Source organism: Drosophila miranda, chromosome 4 (genome assembly GCF_003369915.1).
Source record: "Drosophila miranda strain MSH22 chromosome 4, D.miranda_PacBio2.1, whole genome shotgun sequence".
Taxonomy (NCBI): domain Eukaryota; kingdom Metazoa; phylum Arthropoda; class Insecta; order Diptera; family Drosophilidae; genus Drosophila; species Drosophila miranda.
Window position 1 is genome coordinate 17,603,445 of NC_046677.1, and position 16,929 is coordinate 17,620,373.

Sequence of the window (16,929 nt, forward strand, 5' to 3'; positions counted from 1 at the left end):
CAGGCCCAACATCTATAAAAAGTTAGTTAAAAAGCGATTTTTTATTGCTAGTTATATATAATTTAGTCGTACTTGAACTGTCTGGCGAACCTGACCAGCTTGTTAGGCGGGTCTGGCGGAACCGCGAGGCTGCCTTTAATGCTTGGACTGCCAGCTCAAGAGCAGCCTGTAATTAAATACAGTTAATTCGACATCATTCATTTTGATAAAAGCTTTTTTGCAAACACTGTTTGTATCACACTAGTCTCGTGTCGCACGTCAGATCGAACTAACGATATCTATTAATTATGAATGAGGTAAGCTGCATGTGATTCTAGTGCGGAAGGAGTTCTTAGAATAATCTCTAAAAATGTAGAAATCTAATCAAAAGTCTTCAATAGCTTCCCATTCAAAGTACCATAGTTGTATTATAAGATCCTTAATAGAATCCGTCTTTTAATTCAATGGTATAATCGATTCCTATTGGCTAATTTCGCATTACTTGTTATCCACCAATCTATATGCTTACTATGTTCAGATATTATCATGAAGTTAGGTAAATCCAGCTTAGCGGGATTGCCAATCCACCGATATTCCAAGGTTCTGGCTAAAACAAGACGGGAAACTACCGTCAAGTATTCCCGCTCTTACTATCCGAGAACTGGGTATCTATATGTTTAAATATCTTTACTTTTAAATAAATTAGGGCAAATCCATTAGATAGCATTTAAAGTGTAAAACGAACTACTCATAGAAGCCAATAAATGGAATTTCATAGAAGAAAATAAATATACCCTAGCTTTAGGAAATAGCTGATTGATTGCGAAATTTAATACAACAAAAAATGAAGGCAAGAGTTGTATGGGGGTGATGTTTCATGGCTATAGGCAATGTTCTCCGTTTACATCTTCTTGAGGAATATTGTTATCATAATTTGTACGCCAAGTCACGACTAGCATTTAAACCTGAAATACAATACACGTGATTATATTGTGTGCATTTAACTACATGTTTGTTCCCATATCCGGCTAATTCAGATGCATTGCATTAGACTATAATTTACAATCTTCGCCTATCAATTGAATGTACCCAGATTCAGAATGTTCAATTTTTTCCAGTGCGAAATTCTGGCAACGGCACAGTTGTACCTCGTGGAACAGATTTAATTGGAGTTCTACTTAAGAATAGACATTAAGCCGTTGGGTTACACCCCGTAATACCGAGATCAGCAACTAAAACCTTTATGGGTTAACAGCTGAAATGTTTGTTTCACATTTTAATTACTCCCATAACTGAAGGTTTATAATTATTAGCCTAACGTTGATGCATCAAGATAATTGTCAGGCATGTCCAAGCAATCAAACTCATTTTAAAATTATAATGCAAAAAATTAAAACAATTAAAACAGCCCCATCACCATCCACTTCAAGGATCTTTACTATCGACCAGAAAGGTTAATCCACTCCAAAGCAGATCCAGACATTTAGTGCTCTGCTGCTAGTATGTACATATGTATAATCGAACTGTTAAGTTCATTCAGAAATAGTGGCTAATAGTTTCAGCCGACTATTTGCATACGTGACTGCCTTACGAATTGAATGGTTGTAACTATTGAAAATCAGTCACATTTACGAGTATGCTGAAACGTCACCCAGGTCTAGAACACTTGTCAGACCATGTTGCCTGACTTGCAGTTTCAGCTGTCTTCGATTGCATTCGAATCACAATTACTTACACGTAATGCACTTACCATATTCTACAATCAATTTGATCGGCTCCAATCACAATTGATTTTCTTGAATGGCAATTGAGTATGTTTGACTTAATGGCGATTATCGTTAAAAGGAAAAGTGAGCAATTGACCAAATCAATTATCAATAAATATATTTGTTTTATGTTTAGGTTTCAGGTATATTGGGGTCTAAAAGGGGTTATCAGAGTTCATATACCATTAGAAAAGGGATTGGCTCCAATTTACAAACACTTTAACGTCGTTCGATTTCCATTTATAAAGATTAAAAGAAAGTAAATCAAACAAAGCGAGAACCAGAAAACTAGCACACAAATCAAAAGTTGAATCATTGTCTAATCGTATGTCTAATCACTACGTCACATCTTTTCAACAGTCCAATTTATGAGCTCTAAAACACTTCCATTTCCTTATCGAAGTCTTGGAGCCTCTATTACAATTCACATACATTAATTCGAGTTCCTATTTAAATATTCTGTTTGTAATAGTTAATCGTAAGCCTCTTTTTAATATTTTATACCCGATACTTGTACTCAAGTACACCTGGGCGTACGTTGCACTCGTGTGAAGAGGCTACAAGGAAGTTTTGAAACAATTAACATTACATTGCTTACTCAATGTTTCTGATCTGAGAATCAAAGTGTAATATGCAGACACACAATATTATGTACTGACCCGTAGACCCGTACATATGTAGGTGCTATTTTGATGAATTGAATGTGTTGGTTTTCCTTGGGCTATAAAGCAGATTTGGTGCAGATGGAAGTGGCGTAGATCTGGTTCGCCTTGATACCTGCCATTTATGCCGAAATGAACTTATTGTTTTTTAACCGTTGCCGTATCTTTCGAATCGTAACGAACGGGCCGTTTTCATACGATGCAGTTCAATGAAATTTTCATCTAAGGTGCGCGAATGTTCGATTTCGTCGAGTTCAGTCAACCGTGACGTGCTCACATGTCCCAGCCCAACCCGGCACAGTCACAGTCACAATCACAATCCCACCAAAGGCCGCACCAGGCGTCATCGAACGCCCCATAATAGAAAAGGTGTTTAAGGGGTGGCAGAAGTTGCCGGGAAGGGGGATCTTGCCGGGGTCGGCATTCCCAATGTGCTTTTTCAGGTGGTCAGTTTTTTATGCTCCGCTATGCGAGTGGCAGTCGGATGTCGCTGCTACTAGACTCGGTTTATTCCGATTTAGTAGGCTAAGAAGGCCAGCCGGTTGTCGTCGTCGGGTCGTTTCCATAGTTTTGGGAAGGGGGAAGAGACAAGACAAGACTTCTTACAGTAGTATTTTGATTGTTTTTTCATCGTTGTTTCTGTGTTCATAGCGTGTTTGTATGCGGCGGCATCCACGGCTTACGATGTTCGGTTTCAATGTCAATGTCAAACGCGATCACGATCGCATGTCGGATCGAAGCACGCAGCGGAGCAGTCGCCGCCGCTGGCGGCTTGTGGTTGTCTCTACTATTTGATAACCCATACTCACACATGAACATATAACTTAAAATATATATATATATGTATGTATTAGCAAGGAGAAATAGAACCCTGTGCATCGTCTACCTATCGTCTCGAGTCTGGAGAGACACAAAAGCCTCTGGCAACTTGATTTGTTTTATTGGCTTCAATTATCAACTGGTTTCGTTTGGGTTTTAGGTAGCTGCTGTTGCTGGTTTTTTGTTCTCAAAATCAATATCCAATGCAAAAAAAATTAATTAAGCACAATTTGGACAAAAATTAATAGATTTGAATAGAGAATCGAGATTTATAGCGATCGCTTAGAAGACAGAACTTCAGATTCTATATTTTTCGAATTTCGAGTTTTGAAATACAAGAAATGCATAAAAGACCCAAGAAATACATATGTACATACATATGTATGTCAAGAAGTCTCGTCAATTCATCAAGAAGTAGGAAAGCAGCTCCATTGAGAGATCTCATAACACAATGGCTACAGATGATTGCCTATCACGAGAAATATTGTACTAGTCTCAGAGGATTTTGATGAGGAAACCCCGACAAAGCGGTTAATATCGTCAATGATGTAATGTTAATTGGTCAATCAGTCAAGAGTCCCACCGATCAGACAAGTAATTATTAAATGTGTCACAATACAATTAATGGATAGAAAATAAATTAAAAATGTTACGTCTGTTAAAAGTGTGAAATTCCTCAGATTGCTTTATGGAAATGCATTTCCATTAATTCTTTAGCTGCATTTATTATTTAACGGCTTTAAATTGATAATTGGAAAAACAGGTAGAGTGATTAGATCCCCAGGAAAAGGTGTAATTAGTTCTGCAACTAAATTTTCTGGAACCGAAGGTTCTAAAGAAGATCTTGGGTGTCGAGCTGAAATAAATATATCAAGCTTCGACTTGAGATAATCAATACTGTAGATCTACCAACTAAAATAATATATTATTAGGGGTGAGCCCCCTGCTCACTTCACTCCTGCTCAAACCCCCGCCAAAATAAAATGAACAATTATTTTCATCGCAAAAGTGTTTCGCGGTTAATTTAAGCTCAATTATCAATCCATTTTAATAGGTTCGTACAAATTATTCACTATAGTGAACAGTTTTCAGAAATCTGTAGTTCAATAATCATTATTTGTCCAGTTGCACATTAAGTATTCAATAATGTTTTTATTTACAGAAGCCACAAATTGATTTTGATAAGACTATCAGTTATCAGTTGACGTGCGAAACAATCCATACTACTTTCAATATGGAATGCAGTGCGTTTCAGAACTACATATATATATATATATACTGATTTAGCTGAACAATTATTCAAATTCAACGTTATTGAAGTGCAAAAACACTATATTTATCATAATTAATACGTACAGACGACGAGTCGTAGGATTTCCAGTCTGATAACGGATACCAATGAAAAGAGTAAAGAAACAAATTTGTAGAATAGATGCTCCTTCAAGTGGTTCCGGTACCCCAAATGAAGCTATTCCCGCACCTATTAACAGACTCAACGTGCCCAAAGGAAGATCGGCTCAAAAATGTGACTTCGATGACAGATACAGTCAATTGCTGACTGAATCAATTAGCAAACCATTAGATTATCAATTATCGATTATCAGCTACTATTATTGCTGGTAATGAGAGGTGAGAAGTAATTTGTATCGAGTTATTTGAAGAGTGTGTGTTCATTGAACACCCTCCCCCATATCCCATATCCGCCCCCACAAAACAGAAGTTAAAAACTAATTACCATGCAAATATTTAGAAAGATTTCCTCTCGATGCGCAAACACGATCCTCAGCGCACTATGGGCACTGCAGTGCATTATTTCTGTTATCAAACAAATAAAGCTATAGCTGTGCATGATTCGACAGAGAACTGACCCTTACCCACCCAGCTATATTTGCATAGAGATTAGCAATCTCATGACAGAGCCTATTATAATAAAAATGGGATTCTACTGTCGCAATACGTTTGTCACCTAAGTAACTGTCGGGAAAACTATATCAATTTAATGGATTTTCTACGTTATCTATATTTGCATGTAGATAAGCGCATATATGTTGACTAATTTGTGTGTGAATTGTGATAAGGCCCTCAGGGTTTTCCAGGTACTCCCTCGACAATATACGCACAAGTACAATCCTCTGATCACCTTTGGCCTTAAAAGCTTTCATTGAGGGTTGTGTTGCGGGAAAACAACAAACCAGAATTCCCGATCAGATCCGATTCCAATTTCAATATTCATCTCCTGGGTAGGGCGCAATCTAAAGAAGCACCCGGATATAGCGGCCGCTTTAAAGATAGATGTGAACTGATGACTGGCAATCTTAAATCAAAATACAAGTCAGCGAACTACGAAACAGCAAAATCTAAACAGAGAAAATGTGCTGTACAGTGAAAGTTCTTTTGGGGCACAGCTTCCAGCCAAAGTTCTCAGTACCAGTCGCTCCGGGAACACTCTTTCTGAGGCGGACATCGAAATCGTCCAGGCAAAACCGCAAAACGGCGTCGATGGATGTCGATGGATGTCGATGTCCGCAGTGAGAGCTGCTCGAATATAATTTTCCACAATAGTTATTTGGTATACCATAAACAATGGAGACATCTGTCTGCTCGAAGACCCTCTCGGCTTCTCGGAGACTGATTTTATTAATAAAATTAGATACAGTGGGCCCTACGAGCGGTCGCCCGGTCTCGGTCTCGGTGTCGTTCTCGGTCGTGTCGCTTGTCGGGGCTGTTTCCCGTTCCGTAGTCGTCGGTCGGCCGCTCTCCAATGCGATATATCTACGGTGGGGCTGGCACAAATGCTTTTCAAAAAATAAACTATTCGAGCGCTCTGCGCTGTACTTAGCCAGTCGCTGTCTGAAAGTCGCCTCAGTCTCGCGTCGCAATTCGAGCGATTCGGAAGCGTTTTCCCCCACGTCCAAGCAAAAGAAATACACAATATATGCGAACACAAGCATATACAATCCCGTATATAAAATCAGAAACAAATGTATAAATTTGGTTCACAGACGCGCGTGTTGCAAATCAAAAATTGTGCATATTCCCAGAAATTATAAATAAATCTGAGTTTTTTGTGGGAAACAATTAAGTGCCAACTGTGCGTTCCGTTGGCTGTGTTCTGGGAGTGTGGAAATCTTAAAAACAAAACAAAACAAAACGAAAAATCTTCAAATAAAAGATTGCTGAATTCGGTTTTATTCACGATCAAGTGCAAGTTGTGTGAGTCAGCGGAAAAAGCGGAAAAAAATTAACCACAAATCGCAAACGCAAATGCAATCGAGGCGAATCGAATTGAATCGAATCCAATCGAAGCAAGAAACCAATCTAATCGAAACCATTACAGAATTCGACACCGAATGCAAAATGCAAAATGCAAACCGATCCGAACCGAACTGAACTCTGATATAGTTTGATTTAATTTGTGTTCCAGTTGTGTGTGTTTCCCTCTGTGTGTTTTTTGGCACGTTCCCTGGCTCTGCTCTGCTCTGTTTTTCGGGGCCAGTTTCTGGGTCTGGTCTGTGTTTATTGTAATGAAATCATACAGAAAATAGAGCACGCACACACTGCCGCAGACATGTATTGTATTGTGTGGTGGGGGTACGAGTACATTAACAAATTCAGAAGAACACAATTTATTCTCGGCAGAGTCTTATAGATCAAAGTTCGGTTGAAGATTATTTTGGTGGATGATGCTCTTGCGAGTATCTGTATGGGATATATGGAAAACCTCAATGCGAACACACGAAATTTTCCCCATTGCGCATACGGCCTGTGTGTACTCCGAGATGGACTATCGCGGAGGGCAAATATTTGCCACATATTTGGAATGGTGCTCGTGGCCTTTTCCTTGGCGCCGTGATCAAATAAACTGGAGTATTTATTTACATTTTATTAGTCAGCGATTATGCCTTGCCAAATTGTGATGATATCACCCATCACCGCCCACCAGCGGGGACCACCACTGTCATTGTCACTCTTATGGCCAGAACGGGGCCAGAACTCAGTGGTCCGAGTGGCCCTCGAAGTGGGTGTGCAAAAGTAACCATTTGTAATGCAATACCCTCCGCGGCCCAATCTAAGGCAAAAACAAACGGAGCCAGTGCCAGTGCCAGTGCCAGTCCGGGATGACTGGGTGCGGCTGGGCCAAAGCTCCAGTCTGACCCGCCTTATCATCTATTGGGGCATACAAATGACTTATCGAACCCATTATAATCGCTGGGGAAATGGGAATGCATTAGAACCTAAAATTTACATGAGACGAACACGCTATCGTCTCAGTTTTCGGTTCGTTCGGCCTTGAGCTCCGAATATTCTAATCAGTGACATAGATGATCCCGAATCACGAGTCACGAGCGAGCTCGAAACATAATTTGATTCCGTCCGACCTTGCCTCCACTTTACCCATCATGATATCTCTCGTCGGCGACTGAGCGCCTGTGACTGTGTTCGAGGGGCAGTGGAGAGTGGGGGGCACACGTGTTGATATCTTTAGTTCGGCAATAGGAGAATTCTATTTGTGGACCATAAAAGCATGAATGAGTGTCACTCAGAAACTGGCAATTGTCTAGAATTGCAAACAAATTCGCCGTTCTATCTAGTCTCGGAAATAAAAGTTCTTTTTTCAAAAGACTTATCAGAGTGTGACCCGCTTTGTCTATTTACGCCATCCCTTTGTTGTGTATGGTGACAAATGTGAAATTCTTTTCGATCTGGATTAACTGTGGAAAAGTTTTTATTGATGTACTTAGGGCTACGGCGATTGTAGATTGTAGAACTTTTTCTGACGCACTAAATTTCTGGACTTAGCTATCATTACATCGTAAATCAGCAAATCCTCCCACAAATTAATTATTTTCGTCAGAGAATTTATTGCCTAGTGCGAAAACACATTATATTAGAATATTTCAGTTACCAAGCAAACAGCTATAGCCATACTCCTACTAATTTTATTGCCTATTCCGAATTCCGAAATTCGTTTCGAGAACTCCCGCACTGTACTACTGCTCCAGCCATAATTATCTTTTGTTCACATTCCGCATTTACATACTTTCAGGAAGAGATTCGTAAATCCATTCTAAGAACTTGTTATTTCAGCTTAATTATACGTCAACAAGCAGTAAGGTAGGGGAAAACGTCAGTGGGACCGATAGCTCAAATACCCTGACAGTTTCAGAAACAAACCGCACGTGTTCCCCTGCGATCCACATACTACATGTATTCTGCTGCCTGCAGCAAGATTGTGAAGGGTTCATTGCCCATACTCTCGGCAATTTTGCAAGCTTTCAAGAAAACTGAAGAAAATAAGAGTCGGATATTATATTATGCTGACAGAATGGGAGAGAACCTGACACTTCCTGACGCGTTGACAGGTGATAATTGCAGTGCCTTAGCGTCTTCTTAATGTAAACGTCCAACGTCGTGTCAAGACCGTTGGATGAATGAGCTAATACACATACATATACGGTTATGTTATGCAACCTGCTAATGGAATGCAAATCTTGGATGCTAAATCACAAAGGGGTTGATGGATAAATTTGTGCACGGCTATGGCATCAGACCTATGCGATTAATTATGTCTTTTTACAGCGTCCAGTGCCCAGTGCCCAGTGGCAGTCCCCAGTGCCCACTGCAGTCGCAGTGCCCCAACAAAATTAGACAATTGATCGCGTACACGTGCATCGGGTTCAGGAACTTTTTCCTATCTGCTCGTAAAACGTTCAATTCCATTCCCTTAGGCTATAAAGTGATTGACGAGCTATACATTTCTCCTGCTAGAAATGTATAAACATGTGCGAGACCGAGTTTGTTTATACGATTCGTATTGTTTATGCAAGACTGAGATTAGAGCGGCCTACGACTGGAATTTGTTTACTCCTCCTAAAAAGCAAGGTGTAGTATGTTTATTGTGTTAGATACGACTTTTGAAATGTGGTTCTAAAAACAACTTTCCTTCAAGGACTGCAAGAAGTTTATTGTAGGATCCAAACCGCACGTGTGTGTCCACATTTGGATCTATAAAACCTCCGACGTAGGGAAACCTTGACAGTGATTAACATAATTGAATGTGTTAGATTATCATTACCTAATGACACACATTTCCAGTAATTTCCTCTAAAGATTAAATCAGTCAGGTTGTCGAGTTTTGCATTACTTACCCGTGTACGGTTGAGAGCGTGTCTTATCAGTTGAGTATTCTGTTTTTAATTAAATTATAATGTATATACATATGTATGTATTGGGATTATCAGACAGACTAGTACATTACTCATCCTTTCCTCGTGGAACCAAAATCGCAACGAATTATGTGTTGAGACTCTGAGCGTGAACCATTCTACCCCATGGTTTCATACATACTCGTACATATGTGGATCCCATAGGTTCTACAGAATGGAATATATTTATTCTTGATACTGATGAAAAGTGGGCCACTGCGCGCACCTGCTACTTCAAGGGAACAACTTGTGACGTAATTCAAAGAATACATGCACAAATGTTTGTACAAATATTCGAAAATTTGTTCAAAAAGTATACCCCAGAAAGATTCGTCAAGAGAAGTGACTCGATTCAGATGGGGAAAAGTCAAAGGCAATGCTATTACAATTTATTTTAATTGATAGCAAGTGGCATTCCAGAGTTCTGAGTTCCGAGCACAAGTGCTTGCTTTCCCAAGATACGAAAACACTTCACAATGTTGTTGTTGTTGTTGTTGTTGCCTGGTACGAGTATTTGGTATTTGTTATTGCTGTTTGTTGGATAGTCGGTTGCATTTGTAATTCATCGTCGAACCCGCAGGTCAGGCTTTGTGGGTCTTTGGCTCTTTGGCTCTCTGTGTAAAGGTAGCCGCAGACTTAATTGACATTATTTACAAAGCGGCGAAAGATAGCTGTGGGAACTCTGACAAGCCGCCCGATGGCCGGCAGCATATCGTTATAATGATAACCTCGGTCATAGAACTGTATAGAATGTGTATGAAATATTTGTTCGCTGTTTCCCATACCCTTTCAATCACAAAAAGTGTGCTTTTTTATGGAAGCTACTATTCTTTGTGTGCAAAATAGATCTTTCAGAGAGAGTTTTGAGGCCCCTAGATCAGCTCTCTCATGTCTCTTGTATCTATGGCCATGCCTTATATACATTCCACTCCTTCAGTATAGGATAGTCGCATAGTCGTACAACCAACTTCTATACAAAAATTTTAAGCCCTTAATTCACGTAATCCTACTCGAATTCTAAAGCCCATTCAGTCGCGTAGTCGGGAACCTGAGCCTGGCTCGGCCTCTGTCGCGGGAAGGAACTAACTGTATGTACGAGTTCATTACGCAAGCGACGTGTAATGAGAGAATTAAAAACACAGAAAAGAGAAGTAAATGCATTGCCGCTCTGCCCATTCTTTCCGCCAGAAGCTATCCACTCTCCCTCCCCCCTCCACCCACACCTCTTCGACACTCTATTCAGATTCGCTTTTTGCTGCCGATGCCAGCGCGATGGTGACGGCCGCGACCGACTCTCATTAAGCGCCGTTGAGCGCTGTTTACGCAGCTGCAGTACAGTGGATCCTCTCAAAAAATCACCTTGCTTTTCAAAGACATTACGGATATATGTTTGAGCCCAATTTGAAAATTCGATTGATCTATTCCTTCAGTAGTGACTTTTAAAAGAACTTTCAGAGCCCGCTACAAATGGGGAATCTAAAGGAAAATTTGAGACAAATCTAGAATACCAACATCCTTAAGAGATATTCTTACTCTTACATAGAAAGTTCTTTTATTCAACAAAGATATTTGGTCAAGTGAGGTTCGACTTTGTGAATGTTGACTGTAATGGTTCTTGTTTGCGTTGGTTCTATACAGTGACCACCGAAACGTTCTCTTTTTTTTTTGCCGTTTTCAGCTGTTTTTCTATGTTGCAATTTGTATGTTGCAATATTTTCCCCCCAGCGGATACCGCCTTTTCGGCCACACGGTCTGTTCTCAATCTCGTACTACTTTTTGTTCTGTAGATTTATTGAAGTATGTAGATTTTATCCCCTCGCGTACTCTTAGAAAGAGTAGGGGGGCTGATTGGGCGGGAGTGTTTGATGAATCAGCCTGGCTAGGGAATTACTGGACCATGGATGAATACAAAATTTCACTCTAACATTACGTGCATACTAAAAATTACAAAATTTCCCTACGAATTTTCCTGTTTATTGATTTGATTTACACTCGAATCAGCTTGAAGGCAAAAAACGATCCCATCATTCTAAGAAATTACTTTGAGACACATACAATGCAAATGATAATCACGCTGAAATATTTATTAGTTCTGTAATTTTATTTTAAAGATTGTTTTATGGCAGAATACTAATTAGTGGGTGAATGTTAAGAGATGACTGCGTTTTCTTTCGTAGCTGACATTGTACTACGCATACTAATATTTATGTTACTTATTCAACAAATTTCCCCAAGAATATCCGAGATAATTACATTCTACTCAACCACAAATGTGTTACCAACTGAGTAAATTGCAATCACCTGTGCAACTGTTTTCCCTAGAAATGACTAATGGAAGATCTCTAAATCTGTATGGGAAAAATTCAAATTACTTAGAAATCGGGGAGATATTGAACCATGGACAATGTACAACGGAATTGCAACGAATAATAGGTATTCTCCGCTTAAAACATTTTCTTCCATTATTTTGATGTTTGTTTTGTCTTGGCTGTCCTCGATATGGTCAAGGTCGTTGTTGGTCAACGCATATGGGTCGCACACTTTATGGCTTTTATTTAATAATTATTTGGATATCAATCTTTTGTTATTTTCAAACTATTTAATTGGCTGACCTGTTGCACAATACGTTTATACCGACGGTTCTTGTTGACGCTTCAATGGGTTCATCCGATGTACACGAAAAAACAGTTTCTTTTTAATATTTGTTTCAAGACGATACCGAATGAAGGTGGGACAGGACAGAGTTCTGTGTGAAAGGGAAACAACGCTGGACTACCAACGGTAGAAAACGTTCCGTTTAATAGCACCTTCGGAGACGTCAATTAATTAGCGTGACTTAAACTTGAACTCGAACGCCGCTCCGTCGGTCGGCCGGTCGGTCCGTCGGTCCGTCGGTCAGCTCCGAGTGTTGACTCCGACGCGGTGGACATTGCCAAATTTTACGAGTATTTGATATGCGAATGCGTATGATTTCTGTTGTTGCTTCTCAATATAATTCATTGTATGTATGTGTGTGTGGTGTGCTATCGACGCCGCTGCGACGCCGACGCTCGTTTGTCTACTTAGCCAGAAGCGGCCGCCTGCGGATTCTTCCGCAGTCATCAGTTGGCGGCTTAGGCGAGCGTCGGCGCAAGCGCATTGGCTAATTTGCAAATTGAAAACAGGACCCGGCCATTAAGCGATGTGACTAAAAAGAAATGCTCGAACATCTCCTATAGAATGAAAATAAAAGCGAACGCAGACCACTCTAGTGAAACGAGAAGGCGAGAAGTAGTATGTGGTGCCGTTTCAGTGACGCAGTTCTGTTTTGCTTTCAGCTTCGTCGCGCAGTTCCGTTTCGGGCTTTGCATTCGCAACTCGATTTCTTGTGCAAGAAGCTCATCTCGGCTCGGTTCGGTTCGGTTCGCTTCGGTTCAAGACGCGGTCTAATTGTGACTTTTGCAATCCCATGGAGTGCTGTGATTAAAGTCATTTTAATTTTAATACCCGCTTCCAATTAAACATTTAACTATTTGCCTTGAAAACACAAATTACGCTCCTGACCCCAGGCGCTTATACAAACATAAACCGAACCCCTGTTTGAAATGATATTTTTGTAATCCCTCACATGTGAACTAAGTGCAGACCGTCCTCGTAAAGTCTTAATGAATATCTTTTTTCCATATCACACAGCTATTTGAAACTCTCCTCTGGGTTTGATACGAGCAAATGATGAGCCAAAACTGGCACAAAACAAGTCTATAATCTGAGCAAATCAACAAGGAACGTTCGTCAACAGGAAGCGGTATAAAGTAAAACATTCAAAATGGATAGCAGCAAATTGTTGAAGAACGTCTACGGCATCGACATTCGCTTCGAAGATCTCGTCTACCAGGTCAACGTACCCAGACAGCACGGTAAGCATGCTCCTCCAAAAACGCACTACAATTGGAATTCGCATTGTGCCGGAAGGCCCTGCCCTCCTGGGAGCCACAGGTGTCGCAGCAGGCGCTGAGTCAAGTGGAGCCTTTTGTTTTATTATTCCCAGTCGTGCGTGTCGTATTCAAGACTATAAGTGCCGCACTGTGATCTCTTCGGTGATTGTGTCGGATTCCTGCTTTATTATAAGCATGTGCTTAGCTATGGTGTCATTTAATTGAGTTAATGATAACTGCGCGTTATATGGAATTTCATGTGTTTAAGGTTTTATTTTGTCACTTTTCGTAACTTCTAGCCTGCTGACCTCGAAACACATAACTTACTTGACTTACTTAACTGAATATTACTCGGTTTAAACGAGATTCATTTACATAAAATATGTAAGAATGGGTCCGACGATCTTACGCAAAGTTCAGCAGTTCAAAGAAGTTTAACCGCGGAATGCGTAGCTGTGTTGTGGAGTAAAAGTTCAAAGGTCTAGATGGGGGAAACGAACGTATGCAAATTTTGGTTATACTCAGGTGCAAAGGTCTAACGGAGAATGAATGATGGGTCAAGAAACAAGTCTAAGAAATATAGGCAGTGGAATTCCGAGTTTTAAAACCTACAGGGGCAAACTTCTCAAGAGCTGCTCTTTATAAGATGAGTGAAATGATTAAATACCTTTTTTGCCGTTTAGCTAGATCACGATAGGTTTCCCTTTAGTTTAGCTTTCATGTAATTGTGTATATGTTGATTCCTCTTCGTATGCTACAGCTCTGAACTAATAAGAATTTCATGTCTGTCTACACATTTGAATTTGCAGAAAAGAAGTCTGTACTGAAGGGCATAACAGGTACATTCAAATCTGGCGAGCTGACAGCCATCATGGGTCCCTCGGGGGCCGGAAAATCTAGTCTAATGAACATCCTGACGGGCCTAACAAAGTCCGGCGTCAGTGGGAAGATAGAGATCGGCAAGGCCCGGAAGCTGTGCGGCTACATAATGCAGGATGATCACTTCTTTCCCTACTTCACCGTGGAGGAGACGATGCTCATGGCGGCTACACTTAAAATCTCTAACAAATGCGTCAGTATGAAGGAGAAGCGGACTCTGGTGAGTGGAACGACCATCGAGTGGGAGTTGATCTATTGACTAATCATCCGTTGATTTGCAGATTGATTATTTGCTAAACTCGCTGAAGCTGACAAAAACGAGGCAAACAAAGTGCTCCAATCTGAGTGGCGGCCAAAAGAAGCGTCTATCAATTGCCCTGGAGCTTATAGACAATCCAGCTGTTCTATTTTTAGACGAGCCCACAACGTAAGTATCGACCGAGTGAGAGGACCAGACCAGAGGCAGCATCTGCCATGCGGTCGAGAAGAGAAGAGAAACCAGAGAGCTAAACCAGTTGCTGACTGACATTCCTCAACCTTGAACCATCCCACAGAGGCCTGGATAGTTCATCGTCCTTCGACACGATCCAACTGCTGCGAGGCCTGGCGAACGAGGGGCGCACCATTGTGTGCACGATCCACCAGCCTTCGACGAACATCTACAATCTGTTCAACCTGATCTACGTGCTCAGCGCCGGTCGATGCACCTACCAGGGCACGCCCCAGAACACCGTCATGTTTCTGAGCAGCGTAGGACTGGAGTGCCCGCCCTACCACAATCCCGCCGACTTCCGTGAGTGGCCAGTCCCAGTTCCCCCTTTCACCAATTAGCACAACTCAATCATTTTGTCATATTCCAGTGCTGGAATGCGTGAATGGGGACTACGATGATCACACCGAGGCTTTGGCGGAAAGCGCCAAGGACACCCGTTGGCGCTACGATCAGCAGCTGATGCAGGGCGAGTCTGCGGAGCCGCCCAGCGAGACCCAACTGGCCAAGTTCAATGAGTCACAGTCGCCCGGGCACATGCAGAAGGTCGAGATACAGAGCATGGACTCCTCCAAGGAGCTCACGCGCCACACATACCCGCCCGCGGAGTGGATGCGGCTGTGGCTGCTCATTGGACGCTGCCATCTGCAGTTCTTCAGGGATTGGGTAAGTTCACGCTTCGAAGAGAGCTCTTGAGCCAATAAGTTATGTCTTCATTCCCTCCAGACTCTCACCTATCTGAAACTTGGGGTGCACATAATCTGCGCCGTATTGATCGGCTTATTCTTCGGCGACTCTGGCAGCAATGCCACCAAGCAAATTTCGAATGTGGGCATGATTATGATCCACTGCGTCTATCTCTGGTACACCACCATTATGCCGGGCATATTGAGATGTAAGTAGACTCTAAGTACAATCAATATTCGGCTAACCGATTCGACAAAACCCTCCAGATCCATCCGAGATAGAGATCATCAAGAAGGAAACATTTAATAACTGGTACAAACTGAGAACCTATTACCTGGCCACCATTATCACTTCCACTCCAGTTCATGTAAGTTTTCAGATAGTACAATATACATTCTTTGTTCCAATTTACGAATATTTTGTTTTTAGATTATCTTTTCGACGGTATATATCACGATAGGATACCTCATGACAGAACAGCCCGTTGAGATGGATCGATTTGTTAAATATCTGCTCTCAGCCGTGGTGGTTACCATTTGCGCCGATGGCTTGGGCGTGTTCCTGGGCACGGTTCTGAATCCAGTTGTAAGTTGGGCAATCGAACCTTTAGGGGCACGAGTCACTCTTTTCAATGGGGATGTTTCAATGTTTTCCAGAATGGAACCTTCGTGGGTGCCGTGTCGACGTGCTTTATGCTGATGTTCTCCGGTTTCCTCATTCTGCTGAACCACATTCCGGCCGCGATGCGGATCGTCGCCTCACTGTCGCCACTACGGTATGCCTTGGAGAATATGGTCATCTCCCTTTATGGCAACCATCGGGAACAGTTGATCTGCCCACCCACGGAGTTCTACTGCCACTTCAAGTATGTCCAAATAACATCAGTTTATATGTTTATCAAATTTCAATGTAATCTTCTCCCTTCAGAAACGCCGTGACTGTGCTGCGCCAGTTTGGAATGGAGCAGGGCGACTTTGGCTACAACATCATGATGATTCTTGGCCAAATAACGCTGTTCAAGGTGTTGGCCTACTTCACGCTGAAGCACAAAATCAAAAGGATTTGAAGGATTTGAACTAGGAACTAATGTATGCTTGTAGTATTGGGCTGAATATGAATCGAATGTGATTTTACGTTACTTATCGCTTAGTTGCAAGTAAACCCAACCAACTCTCTTATATCGGCGTGTGATACTTTAACAAATGCAACGAACCCATTGCAATGCTAATGCTAACTGTTGCTGCAAACCCCCTAATCATAGCGAAGCATAGTTTTTATACTGTTTATGTATGTATGGCTTAACCACATCTGTATGTATGCATCTATCTTTATGTAAATGTAATTATCTGTGTAGTTAACCTAGATTTAAGCGAGACCTGTGTGAACAAACGAAATATATTGTACGAAAACGATTCCTCTCCTCTCCCAGACGTCACTTATTTAAATAGGAAAGGAAAAATCTATTTATTCTACAATGGGTAAATTGGTTCAATATGCGGGCCTATGCTCAAAAACAAAAACACAATA

At 41.3% G+C, this 16,929-nt stretch overlaps 1 protein-coding gene across 3 annotated transcripts; it reads left to right on the plus strand.

Annotated features, from left to right (window-relative positions):
* The first annotated feature begins 6,088 nt into the window (after positions 1 to 6,088).
* Positions 6,089 to 16,814, plus strand: LOC108161723 (ATP-binding cassette sub-family G member 1). Of its 3 annotated transcripts, none has more exons than XM_017296044.2 (11): positions 6,089 to 6,439; positions 13,105 to 13,328; positions 14,156 to 14,445; positions 14,507 to 14,652; positions 14,780 to 15,018; positions 15,086 to 15,381; positions 15,442 to 15,610; positions 15,669 to 15,769; positions 15,832 to 15,987; positions 16,059 to 16,267; positions 16,330 to 16,814. In XM_017296044.2, exons 2-11 carry the CDS (start codon positions 13,238 to 13,240, stop codon positions 16,466 to 16,468), a joined length of 1,836 nt encoding a protein of 611 aa, XP_017151533.1. In that variant the 5' UTR covers positions 6,089 to 6,439; positions 13,105 to 13,237; the 3' UTR covers positions 16,469 to 16,814. The 3 variants fall into 3 exon arrangements, with proteins under 3 accessions (XP_017151533.1, XP_017151532.1, XP_017151534.1); XM_017296043.2 differs by lacking the exon at positions 6,089 to 6,439 and adding an exon at positions 12,622 to 12,705; XM_017296045.2 differs by lacking the exon at positions 6,089 to 6,439 and adding an exon at positions 12,775 to 12,899.
* The last annotated feature ends 115 nt before the right edge of the window (positions 16,815 to 16,929 follow it).

Bases quoted from the DNA above. Each gene is read 5' to 3' on its own strand.
- LOC108161723 (XM_017296044.2), top strand. From the start codon at position 13,238: ATGGATAGCAGCAAATTGTTGAAGAACGTCTACGGCATCGACATTCGC. The intron at 14,446-14,506 runs GTGAGTGGAACG...GTTGATTTGCAG, and splicing joins TGAAGGAGAAGCGGACTCTG to ATTGATTATTTGCTAAACTC. The intron at 16,268-16,329 runs GTATGTCCAAAT...TTCTCCCTTCAG, and splicing joins GAGTTCTACTGCCACTTCAA to AAACGCCGTGACTGTGCTGC.